Consider the following 12,779-nt stretch of genomic DNA (forward strand, 5'->3'; position numbering starts at 1 on the left):
AAAATAGTATCGAAACACTCGATTTAAGACCACTTTTTAGAAGTCATAAGTAAATAAATGATGACGTCAAACTTTTCCTATACTTGGTTTATTAATTGTAATATTAGTCATTGAATTAGAAATTATTCTATTCAATATAATTGATATGACCTCAAAAGAGTGGTTTAACTTAATCTAGAATCATTTTTTGGAAAGCACGAGAAAACAAAATGATGACATTGATTTATTTAAGAACAAGAACAATATTGTTTTGTCTTAGTGTTACTAACTTGAACACCAAGCCCAAATTGAAATTGTAACTCTCTCCAATGTTAGCAACAAATACAATGATAGTAGTATCTTTTTCGTCAATCAGTGAATTCAAATAGAAGTTTAATTTAAAAGTTTAACTCAAATTCTTTTTTAACGATATTATTTATTATATTAATAATATCTAATAATATTATTTATTTTGTGAATAATATTATTAATCTCATTACTAATTTTTAACTAGTTCAAATTTAAATTTAATTTAATAATTTAAAATTAAAACCTAATTTGATTAAACTCGTATTCAAACACGACAAGCACTCAAATCCAGTCATTATAGTAGTGGTCATAACAAAATTATTGTCTAATTGATTAATTAATCCAGCATTATGGAGATGGTGGACGGCAGCTGTGAGGAAAGTTGGGTATATTTGTCTTTGTCTGGATGTTTCAAAGTAGGTGAATGGCAACGTCATTGTTTTTTATGTGGTAATTAATAATAGTATTAGCAAGACATGGGCGTTGAATCTTCCATCTCTTCAGCTTCTTTCGTTCCTACGCAATCATTAATGCTTTCTTACCTGCAAACAAGTAAAGCAAACACTTTGTAGTCTGTGGTGCTTCAAAACTTACCTCTACTTCTCAGAGAAACATACAGATCAAGCCATCAAGCTGTACTTGTACTTGTTCTAAACCTTCCCTTTTGATTTCTTTCTTTTAATTGTCTGTTGTTTCAAATTCCTTTTCTATAATTTTCCTTACCCCTGTTTTAACTATCAATTCTCTATCTTTTTATTAGATCTGTTTTTACTCAGTATCAATAAATTTCTTACGATTAAAAAAAAAAAATTTAGCAGTATCGTCAACTTCTCTTTTTATTATTGCAGGTAGTTACCTGTTTGCTTCAAGCTAGACTATGTTCATTGAGGGTTGCTCTTAAAAACTTTGATTTTTATAGTTGTTTGTTGTGTGTGCGTGTGTGTTTGTTTTTTTTTTGTTTCCCGAGAACGCTTAGAAGTTTCATTCTTTATCTTTTCTGTTTCTTTTTGTTTCCCTGTTTTCATTATTGAGTTATCGATTAGCCTTGCTTTTATGTTAAGTATTCTCTCTGCAAAACTAGATTTTGTTCGTTAAGCTTTTCTCTTAAATATTTGCTGAAATATTTTGTTATATAATGTTGTCCACTTCTTTTTCTTTCCTTTCCCTTGCCTCCTAAGCATCCTTTACCAGTAGCTTTACTTGAGAAGAAAAAAAGAAAAGAGAGAGAGGGAGAGAGTGTGTGTGTTCAAGTATTTATCGGCAATGGCTGAAGAACTAGCTATCAGTACTGCTGCGGGACTTGCATCAAATGCTATAGAGTCGGGATATGATTTGCTTAAACAGCAGTTGTCGTATGTGTTCAAGTACCAGAGCTATATCAACGACCTCAAAAAACAAGTTGAGGATCTCAGAAATAAAAGAGAAACAGTAGAAAAACCTGTAGAGTCGGCTGAAAGACAGGGGGAAGAGATTTATAAAGCTGTTAAGAAATGGCTGAGTGATGTAGATGAGTTCACTGAAAGGGTAGAAAAGGCTATCATTGAGGATGAGGATGAAGCAAACAAGGGCGGCTGTATCAAATTGTGGTCATGTCCTAATTTGATTCAACGTTACAAGCTTGGAAAGGAAGCAATGAAAGCCACAATGGATGGTGCCGATTTGCTGGGGAAAGGCAATTTTAGTAGTGTTTCCTACCGTCCTGCTGTACAGAGGACAGAATCCATGTATGTTAGAGGCTACGAGACCTTTGATTCTAGAGAGCAAGCCTTTCAGGAAATTATGGAGGCATTGCAGGATGTTAATGTTAACATGACTGGCGTGTATGGGATGGGAGGCGTCGGCAAAACCACACTGGTAAAAAAAGTAGCTTGGGAAGTGAAGAAAAACAAGTTATTTGATGAAGTGGTCATTGCTGAGGCAACACAAACCCCAGACTACAGAAGAATTCAAGAAAAAGTTGCTTCTGAGTTAGGCCTGCAATTTAGGCAGGAGGGTGAATATGAGAGAACTGGTCTACTACGTAACAGGATAAAGAAGCAGAAGAATTTACTACTAATTTTGGATAATATTTGGACAAAACTTGACTTGGATGCAATTGGAATTCCTTTCGGTGGTGTTGAAAGAGACAGAGATGGGAAGATCAGGCCATGCACAATATTGTTAACTTCTAGAAATCGGGATTTATTAAGCAAAGATATGAAGACTCAGAAGGACATATTCATTGGTCCTCTATCTTATGAAGAAGCATGGAATTTGTTTCGCAAGATTGTGGGTGATGTTGTGGAGAGCTCTGATTTTCATCCTGTGGCAGTTGAGATTGTTAGGAAATGTGCAGGTTTACCGGTTGCAATTTTGACAATTGCAAATGGATTGAAAAATGAGAGTCTTCATGCCTGGGAAGATGCCTTGGCTCAACTAAAAAGGTCTAATCCAACACATATTCTAGATATGGATGAAACTTTGTATTCTACGATAGAGTTGAGTTACAAATTTCTGAAAAATGAGGAAGCTAAATCACTATTTCTTCTTTGTGCTCTCTACAATCCTGGTGATAGCGTGTTTATTGATGACCTATTAAAATATAGTATGGGTTGGAATTTGTTCGGCGATGTTTATACATTGGAAGAAGGAAGGAATAGATTGCACAGGTTGATAGATCATCTCAAAGCTTCTTGTTTGTTGTTGGATGGTTACACTTACAATACGGTTAAAATGCATGACATTATTCATGCTGTTGCAGTATCTATTGCATCAGCAGAGAAGTTGATGTTTAATATTCAAAATGACACTGGCTTGAAAGAAGTGCTGGGGGAGAAAATATCAAAAGATTCAACTGCTATGTCTTTGCCCTGCAGAAATATTAATGATGATCTTCCTGAACGGTTAGAATATCCAAAACTGAAATTGTTCTTCCTAATTGGTATAAATCGCTCTCCACAAATTCCAGATGCTTTTTTTGAAAAGACGAAAGAACTCAAAGTTTTAAGACTCAGTGGATTGCGATTCTTGCCATTACCTTCATCCATTTCTTTCCTAAAAAGCCTTCAAACATTGTTTCTGAAATCCTGCATATTAGGGGATATAAGGATACTTGGGGAGCTGAGTAAATTAGAAATTCTTAGCTTGGTTGGGTCTAATATTAAAGAGTTGCCTGTAGAAATTGGACAATTGACTCAGTTGAAGTTGTTAGATTTGAGCAATTGTTTCAATCTTAAATACATTGCCACAAATGTCATCTTCTTCTTGACTCAATTACAAGAATTATATATGGGCGATAGCATTGTTCAATGGGAATTTGAAGGAGTCAACAATCAAGGACGAAGAAATGCTAGTCTTAAAGAGTTGAAACAGTTGTCTAACCTAACAGCTTTATATCTTCATATTCAAGATGCTCGAGTTATGCCACAAGACTTGTTTTTCAAGAAACTGAAAAGTTATAAAATATTTGTAGGAAACATAAGGAAGTGGTCTATCAATTCTGACATTTCAATTTCAAGAATGTTCAAACTCAACATCAATGATAGTATCCATTTGGGGCATGGGGTTAAAAGTTTGTTGAAGACGACTGAAGATCTCTCTCTAGAGGGCATCAATGGTGCTAGAAATGTTATTTATGAACTCAGTGTGGATGGTTTTCCACATTTAAAGCATTTGCATGTAAAAAATGATCTCGAGCTTTCATATATCATTAACTCAGTTGCTGGGAAAATAGTATTTCCCAACTTGGAGTCCTTGATTCTTAGTAAATTGATTAAACTAGAGAATATATGTCATGGTCAACTCAATGCAGGGTCATTCGGAAAATTAAGGATTATAAAAATAGAAAATTGTGATAGGTTGGAGTATCTCTTTGCATCTTTTATTGCAAAAAACCTTGTGCAGCTACAAGAAATTGAAGTGACTGATTGTATGAACCTACAAGAGATTTTTGGTGAAGAAAATAATGACCATGGTGATGAAATTGAAACAAATGATGAGACTAAGTTCAATCAATTGTGTTCTCTGACACTACAACGCCTACCCAAATTCATAAAGATCGGCTCTGACATGAGGGTATGCTTTGAATTTTCATCTCTCATTTTCTTTGTATGTAAAAAGAAGTATTCTTATTAGTTTATGAGTTATGTTTATGGAAAAAAAATTGTGTTTACAGGTTTGTTTTCCAAGATTGGAGAACTTGAAAGTATGTTTAGTTAATTTTGAGAATACACTCATCGACCGACCTTTAGCAATGTTTCATTATAGTCAATGTCTAAAAAGCTTGATCGTGGAGGATTTTAATGACTTGAAATTTTTGTTTTCATCTTCTATGGTCAAAAGTCTCATCTAACTCCAAAAGCTTTTGATTAGCAATTGTAAGTCAATGGAAGTAATAACTGACACAAAAGGAGTACAAAAAGAAGAAAAGATAATTGATATGAGTTTTCCTAAGCTATTGTACATGAAGCTTGAAGTTCTTCCAAACCTCACAAGTTTTGGCACGGGAAATTTGATTGAATTCCCTTCCTTAAAAGAACTTCACATTGAGCATTGCTCTAATTTAAAGACGTTCTTCTGCAAGTCATTTTACCCAGAAACAGAGGGAGATCCTAAAGAAGAAGCGGCCTTGGAGAACTACCTTGTTGATATAAACCCACTCTTTGATGAAAAGGTAATTTGGTTAATTCTTTATAATAAAAAACAATGTTACAAATTACCTTCAAAATGCTTTTAGGTTTTGAGAGCAGTCCAACCTGACACAATATTTGGATAGCATTCTCATTGTGAGCTTGTGGATATTTTTATACCAGTATATTAACATTGTGAATTGTTTGCTGCAGGTTGCTTTTCCAAGCCTGGAGAAGATGGTGCTCTTGCACTTGGATAACTTGCAGCTGATTTGGCACAACCAAAAACTGCATGTGGAATCTTGTTGCAAACTAAAGGTACTGAGAGTCGAATTCTGTGAAAAGTTATTGACTATTGTTCCATCTAATACTCAAGGATGTCTCACCTTTCACAATCTAGAGAGTTTGAAGGTTAAGAATTGTTCAAGTTTGAAAAGTCTCTTTCCAGTTTCTATTGCTATTGGCCTTATGCAACTTAAAGAGTTATGGATAAACTCTTGTGAGTTAGAGAAAATTGTTTCTGAGGAGGTTGTTAATGGGGCCCCAACATTTTTGTTTCCACAATTAACAGACGTCCACCTTGAAAATTTATGCGAACTCAAATGTTTCTACCCACGGTTGCATGCAATAGAGTGGCCAATGCTAAAAAGTTTGGGTGTGTATGAATGCAAGATAAAATCATATGCTTCTGAATTTCCTAGCTTTCAAGCCATAGACTGGGAGGGGCAGCCTGCTTCTTTTTCATTAGAAAAGGTATGATTTCAATTTCATCCATACTCACTCATAAATAAAACACCTGTACATTAACCAGATTGATTTGATCATTGTCCCTTTTACTAGAGGTTGCACTTTTTGTATTATTGGCGTACAACGGAGTATCCAACACTAAAGACAAGTCTAACAGGTGGACCTAATGACCTTCCATTAACCAATTGATGTTAGATAACAATTGGGCCTAAAAATATATCACCCCAACTAAAATCAAGATATGAATTAGGCATCACTGAATTTTAGTTTCCAATTCATAAGGACATTAATGTTTCTATTTCAAATCAAAATAAACTAAGGGGTACTTTTCCTTATGCTTGATTATAATATTTTTTTTTCTTTAAATCCATCAAGTTAATATAAATATATTATTTAATTATATATTTCAGTTGCAAGATATTTATTTAATTAATAATTTTAATATATAAATCAAGTAATAAGTTGGAGAAAGTTAATGAGTAATACGAGTTGCACACATTATAAACCAATTTTTTATTTTTCTGTTTTAAAATTTGGCTCATTAAAGTAGATAGGATTTTTGCGATGTATGTTTCCGTTACAGCAATCAAATTTACATTATCTCCAGATTAAAGATCTGCTTATATATGTTTTTACTTGCTTATAATTAGATGTATATAACATGTGACACCTGCATCAGTTATATAAAAAATTTCAAATTTATTTGTGCGTTGTGGTGCAATCGTTGATGTCTTAATGCTTACACCTACTTCTATACTTGTTCATAATTTCTAGATTATACCAAATTTACAGATATGGTACTTAACTCTTCCACAAAATCTTTGCTTTTTTTTTTTTTCCTTTTACAACATAGCTATTGGTATATATTTAAAATTTTACTACTAATAGGTATGTATGTTTGTAATATTAATTGGGATATTAAGTATATTATAATTTTGATTTTATGGGAGAGAATAATGCAATGTTGCCAAAGTCATAACTACAAGAGCATTATCTTCTATAGACTAGGATGAAAGGTTGTCAAACTCGCATTTCAATTGAAAAATTTTTTAATTCCAGGATTCCATGAATCTCAATCTACTGATGGCATGTAAATCAATTGCATGGTAAGCAAGTTTAAAAAACAAGGTAGATGCTTGTTCAATTTTTTTGGATTCTGGTTTTTCTCAAACTGCTCTAAAACCACCATCATACCTTGTGAAATTTTTATGGGAACTACCTGTAACTCCACAATGCATTTTTTAAACCCAGTTTTAATGTATGCATTTTTTCTATTAAAACTATAATAGAAAAAATTTCATTACATAAATATTCATCTCAAAATTCAAAATATTTTTTGTAGTGTGCTTTAACCCAATTTTTTGGATTTGACAGACTGGTTTCCGCAACATAGAATTTGTAAAGCACTCTGAATTTCCCACAATAAAGGAGAACATATGGAATGATGGATTGCCAGTTGGCTTATTCCGCAGTTTAAAGTGGTTGGTATTGGATGAGGTTTATGACATGTCATGTGCATTTCCGTTCCATGATTTAAGAAATTTGGAGACTTTGGAGGTTAGAAATTACCATTCATTGGAAGATTTATTTGATATAAAAGGAAAGACAATAAAGAACAGTAAGGAGGAAATTTTGGGCTTCAACAACCTGAAATCACTGAAAGTTCACAGTTGCAGCAGCTTGAGATATATATTTACTCCTGCTATCATCTTGGGCCTTGATCAACTTCAAGAGATTGAAGTGAAGAATTGTGCTTTGATTGAAGAAATTATTACAAAAGACGAAGGAAAGGAGGGAGCCATTGATAAAATTTTCATCCCTCATCTGAATTCCATTGTTCTTGAGCTATTGCCTGACTTGACAAACTTCTATTCAGGAACTAACTATTTGGAATGCCCTTCCTTAAAAAGTATTACTATAGCCAACTGTCCGAAGATGGAGACGTTTGTTTTCTCTGATTTGAAGACGGATCATTTTGATCATAATGCACCTCTTTTCAATGAAAAGGTTGTCTTTTCTTAAATGATTTTCCCATATTTTGCTAGAAGAATTTTTGCTTCCAGAATTTTTCACCCCTTCAGTTATAAAATCCTTAAAAGTTACTCCAATAAGTAGAGATTTTCCTTTTTGGCATAGGTGAAAAAAGTTTATTATTAGCTAGTTTTAATTTTAATATCATGGTCGGCTATCTTTGTTATCATTATCTGAACTCAACAATTGGAAATTCTCCTATTATGCATATGTGAATATTGTTTTACAATTCTGTTCTCTACAAACCTCAAGATATGGTTTGGTTTAACAGTTGTTCAACCTGAGTAAACACATTTTGGTGCTAAGTCATAAATAATTACTCCAATATTAATGTTATGAATTGTCTACTGCAGGTTGCTTTTCCAAGCTTGGAGAAGATGGTGCTTTTGCACCTTGATAACTTGCAGCTGATATGGCACAACCACAAACTCCATGTGGAATCCTTCTGCAAACTAAAAGTAGTGAGAATCGAATTCTGTGAAAAGTTATTGACTATTGTTCCATCTAGTACTCAAGGACGTCTCACCTTTCACAATCTAGAGAGTTTGAAGGTTAACAATTGTTGGAGTTTGAAAAGTCTCTTTCCTGTTTCTATTGCTATTGGTCTTCTGCAACTTAAAGAGCTGTCGATAAACTCTTGTGGGTTAGGGAAAATTGTTTCTGAGGAGGAAGTTAACGGGCCCCCAACATTTTTGTTTCCACAATTAACAAACATCCACCTTGAAAATTTGCGGGAACTCAAATGTTTCTACCCTCAGTTGCACACAATAGAGTGGCCAATGCTAAGAAGTTTGGATGTGTATAAATGCAGGAAGATTAAAGTATATGCTGCCGAATTTCCTGGCTTTCCAGCTAAAGACGAGGAGAGGCTACTTACCCTTTTTTTTGTTAGAAAAGGTATGATTTCATTTGCATCCATACTCATTCATAAATAAAACATTTGTTCATTATCCAGATTGATCTGATCATCCTCCCTTTTATTAGGGGTTGCACTTTCTAGTACTATTGGTGTACAAATAAGTATCTAACACAAAAGGCACGCCCAATAGGTGGAGGAACTCTTCATTTATAAAAACAAAGAACTTCTGTTAACCAATTGAGTTTAGATAACAGTTGGGCCTAAAAACATAGTACAACAACTCAAAATCATGATAAAATTATTCATTTGTGAATTTCTAATTCCAATTCATAAGAAGGACATTAATGTTTCTATTGCAAATGAAAATAAACTAAGGGCTATTTTTCCTTTTTCTTGATTATAATAAGTTTGTTTTCTCTATAAATCTGTCGAGTTAATATATATTAATCCTCTGAATGTTTCAATTGCAAGATATTATAAAATTTGTAGATTAAAATTTGTTGCCCATTTATGCAATTCTTGTTTAAAGTCTATATTTACTTCGGAGTTATATTTATTTAATTAATAATTTAAATATATAAATAAAGTATTGAGTTGCACACATTAGAAACCAATTTCTTATATTTTGTGTTAAAATTAACTAGGATAAATGTGGATAGGACTTTTGCCTTGTATGTTTCCATTTCAACCATCAAATTTACGTTATATCCAAACTAAATGTATATAGCATGGGACACCTGTACCATTTATATAAAAAAGTTATAGTTATTTATTTGTGCGTTGCAGTACACTTGTTGTTGTCTTAATGCTCATCCCTGCTGATTTACTCGCTCGTAATTTTTAGGTCATACCAAATTTGGAAGTGGTTGGTATAGATGCTTATGCCTTCAAATTGCCATTCCTCCGCACTGATCTAGCTGAGAGCTTTATCCAACTTAAACTACTACGGCTGCGTAACTTTGATGATGAATCTATTGCTTCTTTGTTCAATTTCCTTAAAAAATTAAATTGTTTGGAATCACTTGATTTTAGTGTTAGTAGTTTCAAAGAGCTATTTCTGTATGAACAAGGACATATATGGAAACAAGATTTCCAACTTCGAGGGAACACGTTTCTTCAAAATCTTCAAAAGCTACAAGTACGTGGATGTCATTGTTTGACAATTTTAATGCCATCCGCAACGTCTTTCAATAATCTGAAATCTCTGGAGGTATGCAGTTGCAAAGGATTAGCCAAGGTACTAACAAGTGAAGCAGTCAAAACCCTTTTCAATCTCACAACAATGAGAATAAGAAAGTGCAAGTTGTTGACAGAAGTAATAGCAAATGATGGGGACAGAGAAGAAGAGATTGTTTTTGGCAAATTGAAGGTTTTGGAGCTTTTCTCCTTACCAAGCCTGACATTCTTCTGCTCAGCCAATTATTCCTTCCAATTTCCTTGTTTGGAGCAAGTTATTGTGAGTCAATGCCCAAAATTGAACATCTTTTCTAAAGGAGTGTTAAGCACACCATTGCTGAAGAAAGTACAACTGACAAAATCAGATACTCATAAAGAATATTTTTGGAAGGTTGATCTCAATTCTACTGTCCAACAAATATTTACAGATATGGTACTTACTCTTCCACAAAATATTTGTTTTTCTTTCTTTTTACAGCATTGCTATTACTACTAATAGATATGTTTATTTGTAATATTAATTGGGATATTAAGTATATGATAATGTTGATTTTACCGGAGAGATTAATGCAATGTTGCAAAAGTCATAACTACAAAAGCTTTTTCTTGTATCGACTAGGATGAAAGTTGTCAGACTCGTATTTCAATTTTAATTCCAGGATTCCACGAATCTCAATCTACTGATGACATATACAAATCAATTGCATGGCAAGCAAGTTTAAAATCAAGGAAGATGCTTGTTCAATTTTTTTTCCAATTTGGTTTTTGAACAATTATTTTTTGTTTTGATTTGGATTCTTCTTTATCTCAAACTGCTCTAGAACAGCCATTATACCTTGTTAAATTTTTACGAGAACTACTTGTAACTCCAGAATGCATTTTTTAAACCCAGTTTTAATGCGTGTATATATATATATGGATGAACCTAAATGGTATCAAGTACATGCAAAAGAATATTATAATGCTATGCAATTTTTTCATTTTCTTGTTGACACATATAGGGCTCTGTAGTGGGTATTTTCTGTGCTACCTGTACGATTAGTAGCAGCATAAGATTTCAAATCCGTCCATGCTCTTTCTTGTCCAACTTTCAGGTGGTCCTACGTATCAATGAACAGACAAATTAAAACTATAAAAAAATAAAAAAAAAATTTCATTACATAATTAAGCTTTATTTTTTTTAAGCTCTCAAAATTCAAAATATTGATTGTACCGTGTTTTAACCCCTTTTTTGGATTTTGCAGATTGGTTTCCGCAACATGAAATGTGTCAAGCTCTCTGAATTCCCCGCATTGAAGGAGAAAATTTGGAATGAAGGATTGCCAGTCGGTATATTATTGACTCACCTAAATACATCAAGCATTTCTGTTGATGAATGAATTGAATTGGTTGAATTCATGTTCTCTTCTATTTTTTTAATTCAATGAGCTATGCTTTTATGATTACAGAAAGTGTGGAACTCCAAAGAAGATGAGTTCATTCCTTTAAATAGTTTGCGATAGACCACAGCTTCATTTCCTCCAGGTGAAGAGGGGCTTTGTGTCTACCATCTTAACTGATTTTATCCTCAAAGTTTGTTGAAGGTGGAGGCCTTGCAATACTGAGTATAAGATTTTACTTTAAATGGTCTGCCGTACTTGATGCTGTTTCATTGATTTTACCAGGTATATATCATATTTTATGTTTGAAATCTGTGTATTCTTTCTTGATAAATACTCTTTTCTTTTGGAATGATTAATTGAACTGTGCTTTCTTTAGGTCTCTTAATAAGTTTTTTTTTTTTCTAATTCTAGATCTAATGATCAAGATGCATCTATACTGCTAGGAAGCCTACATTGGTTGAGAATTGATTTGGGTATGAGCATATAAATGTTGGAGAAAGTCTCACTTCTTGAATTAACTCATGGGGTGGGAGAGATCCGACGAAGTTATTTTTCTTGTTTATTTTTTATTTCCCAAAATTCTGATTATCAAGATGAATTAATTTTTTTTTTCAATTTTATATATATAAAAGAAAGCAGAAGTTATATTTGAACAATAATAGCACATTGATACACCCAGATGATGAAATTGAGCCAACAAAATTGCAGAAGTGAACATAAGCTAACCTTATCTTTTTCCAAAACAGTGATCTCTCACAAGGCAAACAAAATCATGGCAACCCTTCGTTTATTATCTCCATCTTGTCCCTTCATTCTCACCAAGCAAAAGCACCCCACCTGCACTAAACACCATTCCTCCGACTTTAGCCCCAGAAAATGCTTAGTCTCACACAGATAAAGATTTCAATGGAGCATTACGAGTTCTTACAAAGTGGTGATTGAGCATGAGGATGAGTCCACAGAGCTTGAGGTGGAGCCCGATGAGACAATCCTACCCTAGGCGTTGGACTCTGGCTTGGATGTGCCTCATGACTGCAAGCTTGGAGTGTGCATGACTTGCCCTGCTAAAATTATAAGTGGCTCCGCTGATCAGAGTGATGGTATGCTCAGTGATTATGTGGTGGAGCCTGGCTATGCACTGTTATGTTCCGCCTATCCCCGATCAGATTGTACAATTAAAACCATTCCCGAGGATGAGCTGCTGTCTCTGCAACTAGCAACTGCTAATGACTGAAAGGTATAATGGGTGGTTAGATCCTGAATTTGAACTTCTAATTTTGTTCATCCTGTGTTGCGACCTTAATGTTCTGGGGATGTTTAATGCACTTGATCATTGCTTATTGCTTGTGATGTTCAGCAATAAAATGATTCACATATGACAGCCAGGAGTTTATCTCGTTTTTGACATGTCTAATTATCTTGATTTTTCATCCTTTCCTGTAGAATTGACTAGATATACAACTACAATTGCTGTTGGCTTGTCTATAATTCATATTGCAAGCCAATGATTTTAAACCCTGATCGGACCGATCAGGACCTATAGGCAAGCCTGGTCGAGACGGTTTACCCTAATCAAACTCTTGTGCCGAGCTAAGAACTGAATTGAATCTATTAGTTCCATTAGGTTAGGTCAACAGCGACAATACAAAGGGATTAGTTAGTAAGACATTACAGGTTCCATAGCAACGA

General features: G+C 33.8%; 2 protein-coding genes across 2 annotated transcripts; both read left to right on the forward strand.

Annotated features, from left to right (window-relative positions):
* The first annotated feature begins 1,551 nt into the window (after window positions 1-1,551).
* Window positions 1,552-4,401, forward strand: LOC123211635 (probable disease resistance protein At4g27220). Its single transcript, XM_044630427.1, has one exon. It carries the CDS (start codon window positions 1,552-1,554, stop codon window positions 4,399-4,401), a length of 2,850 nt encoding a protein of 949 aa, XP_044486362.1.
* A 127-nt stretch (window positions 4,402-4,528) lies between these two features.
* Window positions 4,529-12,472, forward strand: LOC123210165. The gene is made up of 8 exons (XM_044628397.1): window positions 4,529-4,939; window positions 5,109-5,648; window positions 7,017-7,649; window positions 8,027-8,570; window positions 9,377-10,141; window positions 10,953-11,037; window positions 11,157-11,372; window positions 11,502-12,472. The coding sequence occupies exons 1-5, from the start codon at window positions 4,652-4,654 to the stop codon at window positions 9,442-9,444; spliced, it is 2,073 nt and encodes a 690-aa protein (XP_044484332.1). The 5' UTR covers window positions 4,529-4,651; the 3' UTR covers window positions 9,445-10,141; window positions 10,953-11,037; window positions 11,157-11,372; window positions 11,502-12,472.
* The last annotated feature ends 307 nt before the right edge of the window (window positions 12,473-12,779 follow it).

The sequence above is a fragment of the Mangifera indica genome, chromosome 3, assembly GCF_011075055.1.
Source record: "Mangifera indica cultivar Alphonso chromosome 3, CATAS_Mindica_2.1, whole genome shotgun sequence".
Classification (NCBI taxonomy): Eukaryota; Viridiplantae; Streptophyta; class Magnoliopsida; order Sapindales; family Anacardiaceae; genus Mangifera; species Mangifera indica.

Excerpts from the sequence above, each read along its gene's own strand:
- LOC123211635 (XM_044630427.1), top strand. The coding sequence starts at position 1,552 with ATGGCTGAAGAACTAGCTATCAGTACTGCTGCGGGACTTGCATCAAAT.
- LOC123210165 (XM_044628397.1), top strand. The coding sequence starts at position 4,652 with ATGGAAGTAATAACTGACACAAAAGGAGTACAAAAAGAAGAAAAGATA. Across the intron at positions 5,649-7,016 it reads CTTCTTTTTCATTAGAAAAG|ACTGGTTTCCGCAACATAGA; the intron begins GTATGATTTCAA and ends TGGATTTGACAG. Across the intron at positions 7,650-8,026 it reads CACCTCTTTTCAATGAAAAG|GTTGCTTTTCCAAGCTTGGA; the intron begins GTTGTCTTTTCT and ends TGTCTACTGCAG.